Source organism: Haemorhous mexicanus, chromosome Z (assembly GCF_027477595.1).
Source record: "Haemorhous mexicanus isolate bHaeMex1 chromosome Z, bHaeMex1.pri, whole genome shotgun sequence".
Classification (NCBI taxonomy): domain Eukaryota; kingdom Metazoa; phylum Chordata; class Aves; order Passeriformes; family Fringillidae; genus Haemorhous; species Haemorhous mexicanus.
Window position 1 is genome coordinate 15,471,166 of NC_082381.1, and position 12,638 is coordinate 15,483,803.

Below are 12,638 nucleotides of genomic sequence, written 5' to 3' on the forward strand. Positions count from 1 at the left end.
TGATCTCAGAGTGCAAAACACAACACACTGGGGATTTCAGTATTAATCAAAACAAATGCACCTTTATTGAATGAACACAGCAAATGCGATAGACAGATTTAGGGAGAGGAAAAAGATAAAGGGGGAGAGAGATACAGAGAGGGGGTATAGCTAGCAAACATAGAAAGACAAAGTCCTCGTAGTCCAGCCAAAGGAGTTCGCCTAGTCACTCTGGGGAGTGTCTCTGTCGAGGCAGTCCCCACACAAAGCAGAGACCACAAGCAGTCTCAGATGACAACTCTTCATTAACCAACATGGCTGACCTTTCATACACGTCCTACCTCTTTAGACTTCTTTTACCCTAACTATTGGCCACAATAAATCAACATAATACTATTCTTGAAAAGTTACAATGACTTCAACTTTCTAAAAATACTTTGTCCAGCTGCAAAGTTCTCTCCTTGTCTTTCTTCCATTCCTCACTTCTCCTGGTCTCCTTGCTTACAGCCTTGGAGAGAGATCCTTGCCAGTTTTTTCTTGCTTCTCAGCTTTCTTCTCCCTCCCTTAGCTAACAGGCCCACTTATAGCCCTTTCCCAAGGGGAGATCTCAAAGGTTCTGATTATCTCAAGGTTCTAATAAAGTCCATTGCTGAAGGGGGGAAGAGATCTTGAAGTAAGTCTATTGAAATCGTTGAGGGGGAAAAAGAGACAATAAAGAAGAGATGTAACAGGTAGTCCATGTTCTGAGCAATAGGCAAGGACCATTGTCTTCTTGCTCCAATGGCCACACTTGCAGGCAAATATGTCCCTTTTTTTTGGTCGGCTCCCCCACACACCTCCCCCATGTTAGGGGTTTCAGTCTCAGTCCTTGGGAGGGGGGAGCTTCTCCGTATAGGGCTCTCATGTCTCAGTCCTTGAGAGAGAGGCTTCTTCCATCTCAGTCGGTCTGCCACGCTGGCTGAAAAGTAGATGCGGGTCTTCTTTGGACCACCAAAGGTGACCCCAGAAAAGTCCAACCAGGCCAAGAGGTGGCAAAATTCCTGGGCTATTGTCACCAAGCAGGTTCAAGCATATGGGGCGCCTCGCCCCCTGGCAGGCCCTGCTAGGAGCAGTCACAGTAGACACAGCTGCGAACAATCTCTTGGCAGGCCAGAGCTCTGCTCAGGGGCCTCAGGATGTTTGGCGTTCATCCACCACCGGCAGGCCAGAATTCCCATCAGGCTCCTCAGGGTCCCGATGCCTGTCCTTGAGACGGTTGAGAGGCAAATGAGAGGAACTTCAGACCGTCTCTCACAGGCTGCCCTGCTCTTCACTGGGTTTTCAATGGAAATGCAATTGCACTTTTTTCCTCATCCCCAAGTCCACGGCTGGGCAAAAACTGGCCAATGGGCAGCATTCCAAAGGCAGTGTATGTCGGAGCTGATAATGGATGGAGATGGTTCCCAATTCCAAACCAAACAAGGATGCCCTTTGGGTGGTGGACTTTCCATCTTTAAGAAAGAATGGCCAGTTCTCAAGGGAGTGTAGAGCCTTATGCCCTGGCTGACAAGGAAGGGAACCTTCCAACAGGCTTGAGCTTGTATAGGATTACTATTGCGAGTCCAGCTCCAAGCTGCCATTGCAAAAAGCAATCCTGAAGTGGTCCTGGTCATTTGTTTCCATTCCTTTGTTTTCATTTGAAAAGTCCTTAGAGTGGGGATTTAGACGGCAAGGGGCCAACGTGGTCTGGAGAAGGAATAAGAAAGAGAAGTACAGTCTTAGTAAACAACACCAGGATTAAACCAGCACAACAGCCAAGCAATTTCTCTGAAGTATTTTGTCTCCAATGACTGGTGACAAGTCAGGAGTCTGAAGGGAATCTAGGAAGCCAACTGTTCTCATCAGTTTGGCCAGACAAGCACACACACCATCACATTGGCTAGGTCACAGCCTTCTGCTACTCACAAAACAATCCCTGCTTTTGACTTTACTGCACAGGAAAGCTCAGGCAAAGCCCAGCCACACCCAGCCTTTGCCTCAAAGGCAAAAGGAACGCCCAAGTGCTCCCTGCCTGCATCCAAGCACCACAATGCTTCTGAAGGGAGTCCAAAATGTCTCTCCCAACACCAAAGAGAGGAGATACATGTGCTACAGCTCATGCTGAGGCACACACACCATACACTACTCAATCAGACAAAGAACAATACACAGGACGTACTCAGCAGCTTCAGGCACCTCCTCAGCCAGCCCACTCCCACAGCTCTAGCCTGGCTCTGCAGGGGGGTTCCTGTGGGACCTCCCTCCTTCTGAGACAAAGCTCTGGCTTCCCCATTCCATTTGGGCCTGAAACACCATCCCTGCCTTCCTCAAACCTGCACTCTGGTAGCCTCTCACCTGACCGGTGCTTTCCCGCCTCCTGGCACCAAGGTCTCTCCAGCACTGTTTCCCAAGGGCCAGCTAAGAGACAATGCCACCCTGACAGACAGTGTCCAGAGAAACAGTGCCCATAAGGAGGGCAGAGGAGTCCAAAACAACACACAAGCTCTCTTTTTACACCTTTTGCCTTTTGACTGGCTCTGCTTCATACCTCTTCCTGTACAGCTTGCATGCTGGCAACTTCCTGCTTCATCTCTAGCAGCCTCTTCTCCTGCTCCTTCTGTACCTCTGCAAGGAAGTTTGCCCCTTGTGCCAGCCGCTGCTGTGCCTCCAAACGCTGCCCTTCCGGCTCCTGGTGAGGGGAGGAAGGCACTTCCACATGAAGTCCCAGCCAAGCTGCCCCAAAAAATCAGTGGAAGCTTCATGCCTCACACCACCCACCTGAAAAGTGCACATCAGTAGTGACTTTGTGCTCTCCAGAAATGCTATCCTAAGCAGAAATTCAGATGGAGGATCAGCAGGTGGGAGAAAAGAAGATGCCTGCTTTCCTGCTCTGATGGCTGCCTGTTTCCTGGCCCCTCTCTCCTCAGGATTTCTACCTGCTCTCAGAGGCTCTGGTCTCCAAGTGCTGAAGTGGCCTTGTCATCACCTTTGCTTCCTGCATTACTTTGCTGCAGGGATGACAGCAATCAGCCGGTCAGAAGAGGCTTAAGAGAGGCTCCGCTGATTGGAGAAATGGATGCTGCCCAAAGGGAAAAAGAAACAAAACAACCCAAATTAAAAGAGACAAAGGAAAAAGGAACCATTCTTTTAAAATCTGAGTTCCTAACAGGGTCAAGCTGAATTCATCTAGCCCCCAGAAATACACAGACATCGGACTGAGAGCACCATCAGCCAATCTGCCTTCATGTCCAGGATGCTGCTATTGCAGGAAACATGGCCCAGAAGTGCACTAGTCCATTCCTCAAGGTGTCATCACTTCCTGGGATTTTGGTCCTGATATCACTGAGGGATTGCTGCTTGCTGTCCAAAGGTTTTGTTCCTTTCAGGAAAGTCTACAGACTTATTCTTTTACTCCTCTTTGATATTTGAGACATGGGCTATGTGGGTGTCCAAGGGAGATGTGGAGCATAAGGCATTCCTCAAGAGACTCCCAAGAGCTCTGAAAAGTATTGATCCCACATGTTGTTCTCAGGATGCTGGACGTGCAGGTTTACAGCAGCAAGCCAGGAGCAAGGACACAAGCAGCAGGGCGCAGATGTGCTCAGCTCTGGCTTGCAGGAAGAGCGGCGTCTGCCTCGGCATGCCCCCCCTCCTGTGCTGGCTGGCATCTTCCTTCACAGCAGGCACAGGCAAGGAAGCGGCCCGGTCACCAGCTCCTTCTTTGCCACAAAACCTGGCAGCAAAGCCACAGCCCTTCTCATCGTCTTGACCTGGCCAGGCAGCACATGGGGCTGGCACAAATCCTGCACAGCCGTCCCCGTTTGGCTGGCAGAAACCTCTAAGAGTGGGCTGGGAGGGAAGAGCTGGGTGCCCTCGGATGCCCCCAGTGAGCCCCCGCAAAGCCCCTGCCTTTTACAGATCAATCTAAAACCACTTGGCAGGGATTGCTTTCATTGTGTTCTTCACAATGAAACTTGAAGAACTTGTGTTCTTCAAGTTCCCTTTCCCTGGCATTGCAATACTTCAGTTCCTTTACTACCATGTAAACCTGAATGCTCCAGCCGAGAGCAAAAGAGGGCCACAGAAATGACCAGAAGGTGGGAGTTCTCCTCTGAGGAACAGCTGTGAGAGTTGGGCTTGTTTAGCCTGGAGAAGAGCAAACCCCAAAGAGACCTCTCAAGAATTGTAGGGGCTTCTAAGAACAATGGGGACATATCTTGTAGCAGGGCCAATTGCAAGAGGACAAGAGGGAACCCTTTTAAGCTAAAAGACGCTCGATTCAGATTGGCTCTAAGGAAGAAACTGTTCATGAGGAGAGTGCTGGAACACTGACACAAACAGCCCAGAGAGCTGGGAGGAGCCCCAAGCCCAGCAACATTCAAGGTCCGCTTGGATGGGACTCTGAGCAACCTGATCTACTTGGAGATGTCCTTGCTGGTTGCTTGGGTGTTGGACTTGATGACCTTCACTGATCCCTTCTAACCTCAAGCACTCTTGGATCCTACTTGGTTCCCATTTGAAAACCAACTGGAGTGGAGGTTACTTCGTGGGGGGCCCATCTCATTCCCTGGAGTTTTGCTGAGGAGCAAACCCTGACAGCAACAGCTGTTTGTCCGGCAGCCCCTTTGCCTTGTACCTGCAGAAGTTCCTTGGCAGAGCCTCGCCTGTCCGCATCCATCTGCAGGCAGCAGCCCAGAAATTCACACAAGCCAGGGGGTAGCCTGAGCTTGTGCAGATTTGGCACCCCTCGCTTGGCTATCAGGTAATTAGCCTGAAGCAAAAGGAAACATGAGACTCTAGGTGATTCTTCCATATCCTTCAGGGCTCACCTAGACCCCATCTTTTCAGCTCTAGTCTGCAGTGGCAAGTTCTTGCCTTTGCAGACGGTTAGAGATGAGCCTTCTCTCCCAAAGGAAGAAAGTCCCAGTGCAGCCCCAGCTATTCCAAGCTGCACCAGGTCTTGCCTTGACAGCTGATGTGAGCCCCAGGAAAATTTTTAGAATTGGGCCCTGGTGGAAGCCACTTCAAGCTGTGGGAATGGGATTTTGTCTAATGGACAGGGACCAGACGGGCACAGCTATCTGAGCCTATTTGCACCTTACCCTGTCACTGGTTTCCCGAATATAAGGAGCCTCTCCTTTGGCCATTTCTATTCCCACGATGCCAAGGGACCAGGTGTCCACTTTGGGGCCGTATGGCTCTCCTCTCACCACCTCGGGTGCCATCCAGCAGGGGGTCCCGACCATCGACTTCCGTTTACTCTGCTCAGGGCTGAGCAGAGCACAGAGGCCAAAATCAGCTGAGGAGAAAAACAAACACTGCTTCAAGTAGGAAACCAAGGAAAAGGGTTCCTCACTCTCAGTCCCAGAATGCAGTGCTGAATGGAACTGGAAACGCAGCTGGGCTCTCTTTCCTCAGGGCTGCGGCCAAGGACATGGGCAATTGTCCATGTAAAAACCCCACCCACCATTTCCACAGTGGCTTATCCTCATTGCACTGAATTTTTACACTGTAACTCCCTCCCTTTGGAAGGAACACACACAAACCCAAAGTTACTCTTGACACCTTGTTGCTCTCTAGACCACTCAGCACCATACAGCTGCACCCTGGCATTGCAGAGTGCTCCCTGCCCTCTCACCAGCACCAACTGCTGGCACCCGGCAGCCACTCCCAAGCAGCCCCACACCACCTCCCTGGAGAGCTGCGCCTGACTGGGAATACCCACCCAACTTGACGGAGCCATCCCGGCCCAGAAGGATGTTGTCACTTTTGATGTCTCTGTGGATCACCTGGTTGGCATGAAGGAAAGCCAGGCCTTGCAGGCACTGCAAGAGAAAAAAGAAACGGGAGGCCAAAAGTTACCCTGATCTGATCACATCACTCGCAAAAGGAGGCTGCTCCTGAAGATTCCCAGATCTCAAAGGAGCAGTGAGTGCTGGCAAGAGGAAGAGCTTGCTGCTGCAACACTAGGAGAGCAGGATCTTTCCAAAGGAGGCACATAAGATTTTGAGGGGGAAACATCAGTCTCTCCTCGAGACTGTCCCCTGCAAAGCCAGTCAGAATGACCACTGCTGTAGTGGATGCGCTCTCCCCTCTAGAGGACGAAGAACGGTTTTCCAAAGGAGAAAAAGTCCCTGCACTGGGTACAAAGGGGATCACTCTTGGGTGGGAGACTGCAGGACAGGGCTTCTATGGCTGCCTTAACAGAAGACTTAGACGTAGCTCATTTGTCAGTGTTCAGCAACAAGCACCATGCCGTCTCTGGAGACCTGTGACAGATGAGTCTCTCTTTGGCTTTGCCACTGGTTTTATACTCACACACCAGCACCTTTGTGCTTACAGGCAAAGCAGGCAATGCAGAAAGGTTCTGGATAAAGGCTTGGAGAGCAACAGGGCAGAACAGAAAATTAAAATGAAAAAGAGACAGGGAGTTCAACAATGGTAGATAAGAGTAAAGAACAGACTACCGTAAGGGCAAGGACACCTAAAGGCAGTTCAGTGCAGATGCTCCTTCTTCTCTGAAGCATAAGAGCAACCCAGAAAGAAAACTCTGAACGTGGAATCTCTGCCTTAGCCACGCTTTCCAAGGACGAGCCCGTGCAAGCCATCCCAAGCACAAGCGGGATGCCTTACCTCCCGACACACTGTTGCTATGTGTCCTACAGCCATCCTTCTCATGCAGACCACATCAGCTAAGGAGCCTCCATCCATATATTCCAACACCAGCAGGACAGCCTCATTGACAAGGTAGCTGCAAGATGAAAGCAACAGCATGGAGATGAATGTGCACAGCTAAATTGCCGTATGGAAGAAAGACTACAGCTGAGCTTTGTTTCCAGGTCACTGCTAAATGAAGACAGAATCAAATGAATTCACACTCCAGCCAGGCTACCCAGTGCCTGCCAACTGTGCCGCCTCAATGAGCAAGGCAAATCCACGGAAAAGGAGACGGCTTAGGTGGCAAGCAGGGGGAAAAGGCAGTTTTGTGAGGGCAAAGATAAATCTGGAAGTGGACACATCCCAGCAGCTGCTTCCTCATCTTCATACACAAATTGCACCATGTACTCCAGCAGCAAGGAGACACAGATTTCACACCTTTTACTCAGGGCAGGTGGGTGTGCAGCACTGCCATCACCCTTGGGAAAACCTTGCAGGAAGAACAGTCAGAAACAGGAAAAACTATTGGCAACCTTGCAAGTGACTCCCATGCTAGTCTTTTGGCATGCAAGGCAATGGAAAATAGTGGGAACAGCGCAAGGGAAATAATTTCGCGGATGCTTTCTCAGCACTTCTCCTCTGACACTTGGAAAAAATCACGTCCCAAAAGAGCAAAACAACATGCAGCCAGTGAACATACAGGCTGCTGCCTTAGTAAGAGAGCCAGGTTTCTGAGATCAATCTTCAAGCTGTTTATGCCAGGAACCATTCCTGGCAACAAAATGCAATCTCCTCCCATGTCTAATACAGGAGTGGATTGATGTTCATTGAAAGATCCATTTTCTGCCAGAACTACTTACCTTTCAAAGTAGGTGACAATATTGGGGTTCTTATTTTTTCGCATGACCAGGATTTCCTTTAACACTTCCTCACAGCCCTGGTGCTGGAGATTAAGTTGCTTTACGGCCACCTACGATGACATTAAAGGCTCTTAGGGACAGACATCACCAGAGCCTCTTTCTCTGTGCACTCACAGGCCTGGATGCCTTGTCACCTTGGTCAAAAAGGGACTCTAGACCACCAACCACAAAGCGCTAACAGCACTCTCTGCACCCCCAGACTTCTCAAATAGACTTTGTTTAGCACTACTACTATCATTTGCACACGTCTTGCAAGCCAAAAGTAATTTTGGTCCTGTGAAGACAAATTGAAACCACTGAAAATGCGGTAGCATTTCTAGGGGCTTTGAGCAGCGTTTCAGCGACAGCTGCCATTCCTATTGTGTGCCAAATAAACACGCACAAACATGATGGGGAAAATGCTGTCCAAAACAGAACTCCAAAGCAACTCAAAGTAAAGATACAATCTTAGCACATCCTAACTTCTGCAGTTTGGGTTTTATAACTCTGAAGGTCAATCTTGACCATGGCTTAGACTTGAAATTATTTCATGTGTTTAGCAATGAATAACCCTCTTTATGGTACACGATGGATGCATCCCAGCTTTTAAGTACAGGGCTTTGGGCTTTCGGACACCTCGTGGACCTCCCTCCAAGGGAAGTACCTGGTCTCAGCACCACTGGTGGAGAAGGAACTACCTTATCTAATTCCTTACTAGTCAGGAAGATGGAATGTATTTCCTGAGAGCCAAAAACCAGAATTCTGAACTCTGAACTTTTAGCCTCAAAGAGCAGCGTGATTCTTTAAAACACCTCCATGTCCTTTCAGTACAAACAGCATTTCCATAGTGAAATGTCACCAACACAGGATCAACACAAAGTTGTATTACTTAAGGCTCTTCATCAACTTCTCATTTATCTGTTCGTGTTTGTGTTTGTGTGGCTGTCTGTGTATGTGAACTAGGTTCCCTAGGAGTAAAAGGCAAAACTGTGCTCGACACAAGATCTCTCCTTCTTTAGGTCTTGCATTATATTTTCAAATGGAACCACGTGATGGAAAACAATGGGAAATACTATCTGTCTCTGAACCTGGCCTTAAGAGGAATTGGGCCAGAATGACAGCTCTTGCCATCAGCTAATCTATGCATATTTATCCAGTAAGTCCAAGCTAGGGTGTCCTTTTACGGAAATACACCACTGCCATCTTCACATCCATTCAGGTAAGTAGAAAGGACAAAGTCTCTCCAAAATGCATTCTGCAGCCAGCCTCTATACAGGATGCTCCTGCGGGACAGCCTTTGCAGCAAAGACAGGCGGCCCAAAACTCTGGCCACAAATCACATGCCAAGGGAAAGCACTCAAGAGCTGCAAAATCTGCACGGGCACTTACCGCTTGTCCTGTGGCAGCGTTGAAGGCCTTATAAACAGTGCCAAAACCCCTAGAAACAGAGCAGTGGCAAGAACAGAGAAGTTGTTCAGTGCTGAGAAGCAAAAGGCAGCCCAGGCAGGAGCTCTCTGCTGCCTGCAGTGCCTCTAAAACACCGGGGTTTGTCTGCTCTTCAGCCAATGGCCCAGCAGCCCAGTAGCCCTCTGCCCTGCAGAGTGTCCAAGAGAAAAGCTGGGTCCAACAGGAAGAAAAAGGGCTGCTACAAATCTCAAATGTACACACTAGATGATGCATGCGGGGCTCTTCTTTGCCTTTTCCTTCCTGTGTCTGTGCCTGTGGTGTGCCTTTCCAGGCAATGAGACACACAGTCCTGCTGGGCCTTCTCACCGCTCTCTTTTGATCCTACCTGCCAAACTCAGGCAATGCCACACAGCCTTTCTTATTTTCCTGGCCACCGAATATGGTTTCCAGCACAATACAGCTAAGAAATTCTACTGAGAGCTGTTATCTGACAGCTCTCAGGTGGGAAGCTGCTCTCTCAGGGTTTTTTCATTCATGAGTCTGGCCATATGGCTTTGAATCATACAAAACCATGTATCCTTGGAAAACAGGCAAACTGGTGTTACATCTTGGAGGGACAGGAGGGCTTCCAGGTCCTGCTCCTTCAGGCAGCCAAGACATTGTCAGCATTCAGTTATCTTTGATGATGCCTTGTACTGCCACAGCACAGAGACAGGGACAATCTGGAGCCAAGGTCTGAAGATGCTTGCAGCTTGCCTAACTTTACATGTGATGTTGCACCACCAAAATTCCTGGCCTGTGGTTCTGCAGAAGTCAGCGTGGCTGCACTCACCCACTGCCAATACGTTTCCACCTGGCGTACTTCTTCTCCGGATCTCCCACACTCACCACATGCCCTGAAAGAAACAAAATGCAAGAAGCAAACTTCAAAACATAGATCCTGACTTCCAGGAGATCTGAAACCCAGCTCCACTCTCTGGGGCTTTGAGCAATTTATGGTTGCTTGGCTAACAATACCATCAACGAGAACAGCAGCAACAGCAGCCTCAGCAAGACAGGCAGCTCTGGCCTGTACAGAGTCTGATTCTCCCATACTCCTTTGAAGGGCTGCCTTGAGGGGAATGTCCCAACTTTCCCAGCTTTCTCCTTTCCCTGTTTCCTCATTGGTTGTGTGGCCCCTGGTGGATGGCCCTTTCCTCCCTGAGAGCCAATGCCCTTTGCCCTGCCCTTTGGTACTGCCACTGCACCAGGCCTTACTTAAACATTGTGCAGAGGACATGGCTCATCTTTTGTCTCTAGTTCCCCTTTGGCGTGCTCAAATAAACCTTGCTGGAGCTGACCTTCTAAAAGGCCTCTTGGCCTTGGTGCACTGAGCTTGCAGTGGTGAGTGTGGTGTGTGTGGACTTGACTGCCTTCCTGAATGCTTACCCAAGTGGCTTTTCCACAGGAAATGCCTTTTGGGAAATAGGTAGCAGCAACCACCATCTAAACCCCCTCGCTGCTACAGTTGACCCCACTCAAGACAGAACATGATTGTCTTTGAATTCAGACCCACAGAGGAGTCGATCCATCCACCTTTTGTCCCAACAGCTGATGGCAGACACTGAGTCAACTGGGCCCTGGTTCTGAATAACCTGACCCCATATTCTCTGACAGCACTGCACTGGCAGCTCTTCCTAGTTGTAAGAAGCAATTCAGTTCTACTGAAGAGTCATTAAGGCCTTGGTGTGATTTCCTGGAGTGCAGGAATCTGTGCAGGGATTGAGGCCAATGCTCAGTATTCCAAGAATATTTACCAGGTGGGCACAAGCAGTGACAAAGTGCCTGGTACTGGAGGAACATGCAGCAGAGAGGCTGCAGGCTTCCTTCTGAGAATTGCCTCAGAGCACTTTTATCTGACCATGCCACACAGATGTGTGTCTCTGATGTATCTTCCTAAGCACAGAACTAAAATATTAAACAGGGATTGTAACAAATGTGTCCTGGTTTTCCTTTTTTGGGGCTTTTTGAAAACAACTCTTCCTCTCTGATAAATTGGGATTGTTCTAAGAATGTAACTTTTTAACTTGTAGGGTGTACTGAAAAAGATCTCTTCCTCTCTTCTTTGTGCTATTGCCTGATGTTCTCTTCAAAGAGTTCAGGCTAACCAAAATGTCAAATTCTTATCAAACCACAGTGTAGAAAGAATAGTAGAAGTATTGACAGTCATGAAAACAACACCATTATTAAACCAGCCACACAGCCAATCAATTTCTTCAAAGTATTTTGTCTCCAGTGACTGGTGACAAGTCAGGAGTCTAAAGGGAATCTAGGAAGCCAAATGTTCTGATCCGTTTGGCCAGACTAGCACACACACCTTCCCTGAGTCATTGGCTAGGTCACAGCCTACTGCTGTTCTGGACACAATCCCTGCTTTTGTCTTTACTGCACAGGGAAGCTCAGGCAAAGTCCTCCCACCCTCAGCTTTTTCCTCAAAGGCAAGAGAAACGCCCCAAGTGCTCCCTGGCTGCCCCCAAGAACAACACTGGCTTCTGTAAGGAGTCCAAAATGTCTGTCTGACACCAGAGTGAGGAGGAACATGTGCTACAGCTCATGCTGAGGCACACACACTATAATACACTGCTCGATTGCACAAGAAATCCCCAGGACGTACTCAGCAGCTTCAGGAACTGCTTCTCTCTCTCCTGGCTCCAGCGGGGCGAACTGCTCATGCTCCGGTTTTCAGGCTGCGGAGAGGAGGCTGCTTCCGAGGATGCAGCTGCAGCGGCAGCTTTGATGGCAGATCCTGCTTCCATCTGGGACAAGAAATTTGCTTGTGTCAGAGAGGTGCCTGGCAGAGATGCCCCAGACACAGCATTTCAAAGGCAAGCCCTTAGGAACAACACCGGTGTTAGGCTGCAAGCTGAGCTGTCAAGTCTTCCTCCTCAAGGACAACCCAAACAGCAGTCCGAGACTAGAGCTTGTCCCAGCCAGCCATAGTAGAGACTGGGAAAGGGAAAGAACAACTGCACATTTCACCCCTTTCTGAGGACTGCATTCACCATGGACAGGGACAAGTGCTTCAGAATCTGTGTGGGTCTCCATGCTCACCTGAACAAACCCCTCAAAACACAAAGCGAGCTCTAAGAGGCCAGCAGAAATACATGCACAGGATTGCTGGCCCAGCGGCCAAAGCACAAGCCCTGCTGCCTAGGGCAGCAGCTGAGATTCAGTGGCCCAGTAAGTGTCCTACTGACCAGCTGCCATGGAGACCTCAGAGCGTGGCAGTCAGACACGTTGCCCCCATCCACCTGCTGCTCTGCAGGGCAAAGGCAACAAGGGCAGAGACCACTCATGGAGTGACTGCAGTGCCTGCTGTTCTTTCACTCACCTGCTTTAGTTCAGCCAGCTTGTACTGCAGCAGGACCTTGCGCATCCTCTCCATGTTTTCTTGGTGGCTCTTCTCCATTGCCTTCATCTTCCTCTGAGCTTCCTGCAGTTCTGCCTGCAGCTTGTCCTTGATATTTGGTCAAAAGAAATTTTACAGGCACATGCCATCACGCTCAGATTCCCTCTTTTCCAGGCACAAAAGCACTTCTATTCCTCTACTCCCTTCTGCTTCTCTACCCAGATCTAACCTTTCCATGCTAGCTGTTCTTCCTGGTGCTCAATGCTGGACCCTGCCAGGCTCTGTGCTTC

At 49.4% G+C, this 12,638-nt stretch overlaps 1 protein-coding gene across 1 annotated transcript in view; it reads right to left on the reverse strand.

The window, feature by feature from the left end:
- Window positions 1-12,408, reverse strand: part of LOC132322436 (serine/threonine-protein kinase PAK 3-like) — a 28,586-nt gene extending 16,178 nt beyond the window's left edge. Inside the window, exons 1-10 of the mRNA XM_059836929.1 lie at window positions 12,331-12,408; window positions 11,614-11,755; window positions 9,793-9,856; window positions 8,943-8,991; window positions 7,515-7,624; window positions 6,631-6,748; window positions 5,728-5,786; window positions 5,100-5,268; window positions 4,634-4,768; window positions 2,546-2,686 (exon numbers count right to left, since the gene is read on the reverse strand). Of these exons, the coding sequence (XP_059692912.1) occupies window positions 2,546-2,686; window positions 4,634-4,768; window positions 5,100-5,268; window positions 5,728-5,786; window positions 6,631-6,748; window positions 7,515-7,624; window positions 8,943-8,991; window positions 9,793-9,856; window positions 11,614-11,755; window positions 12,331-12,408 (1,065 nt within the window). The remainder of the gene's footprint in view (window positions 1-2,545; window positions 2,687-4,633; window positions 4,769-5,099; window positions 5,269-5,727; window positions 5,787-6,630; window positions 6,749-7,514; window positions 7,625-8,942; window positions 8,992-9,792; window positions 9,857-11,613; window positions 11,756-12,330) is intronic.
- Between the last annotated feature and the right edge of the window lie 230 nt (window positions 12,409-12,638).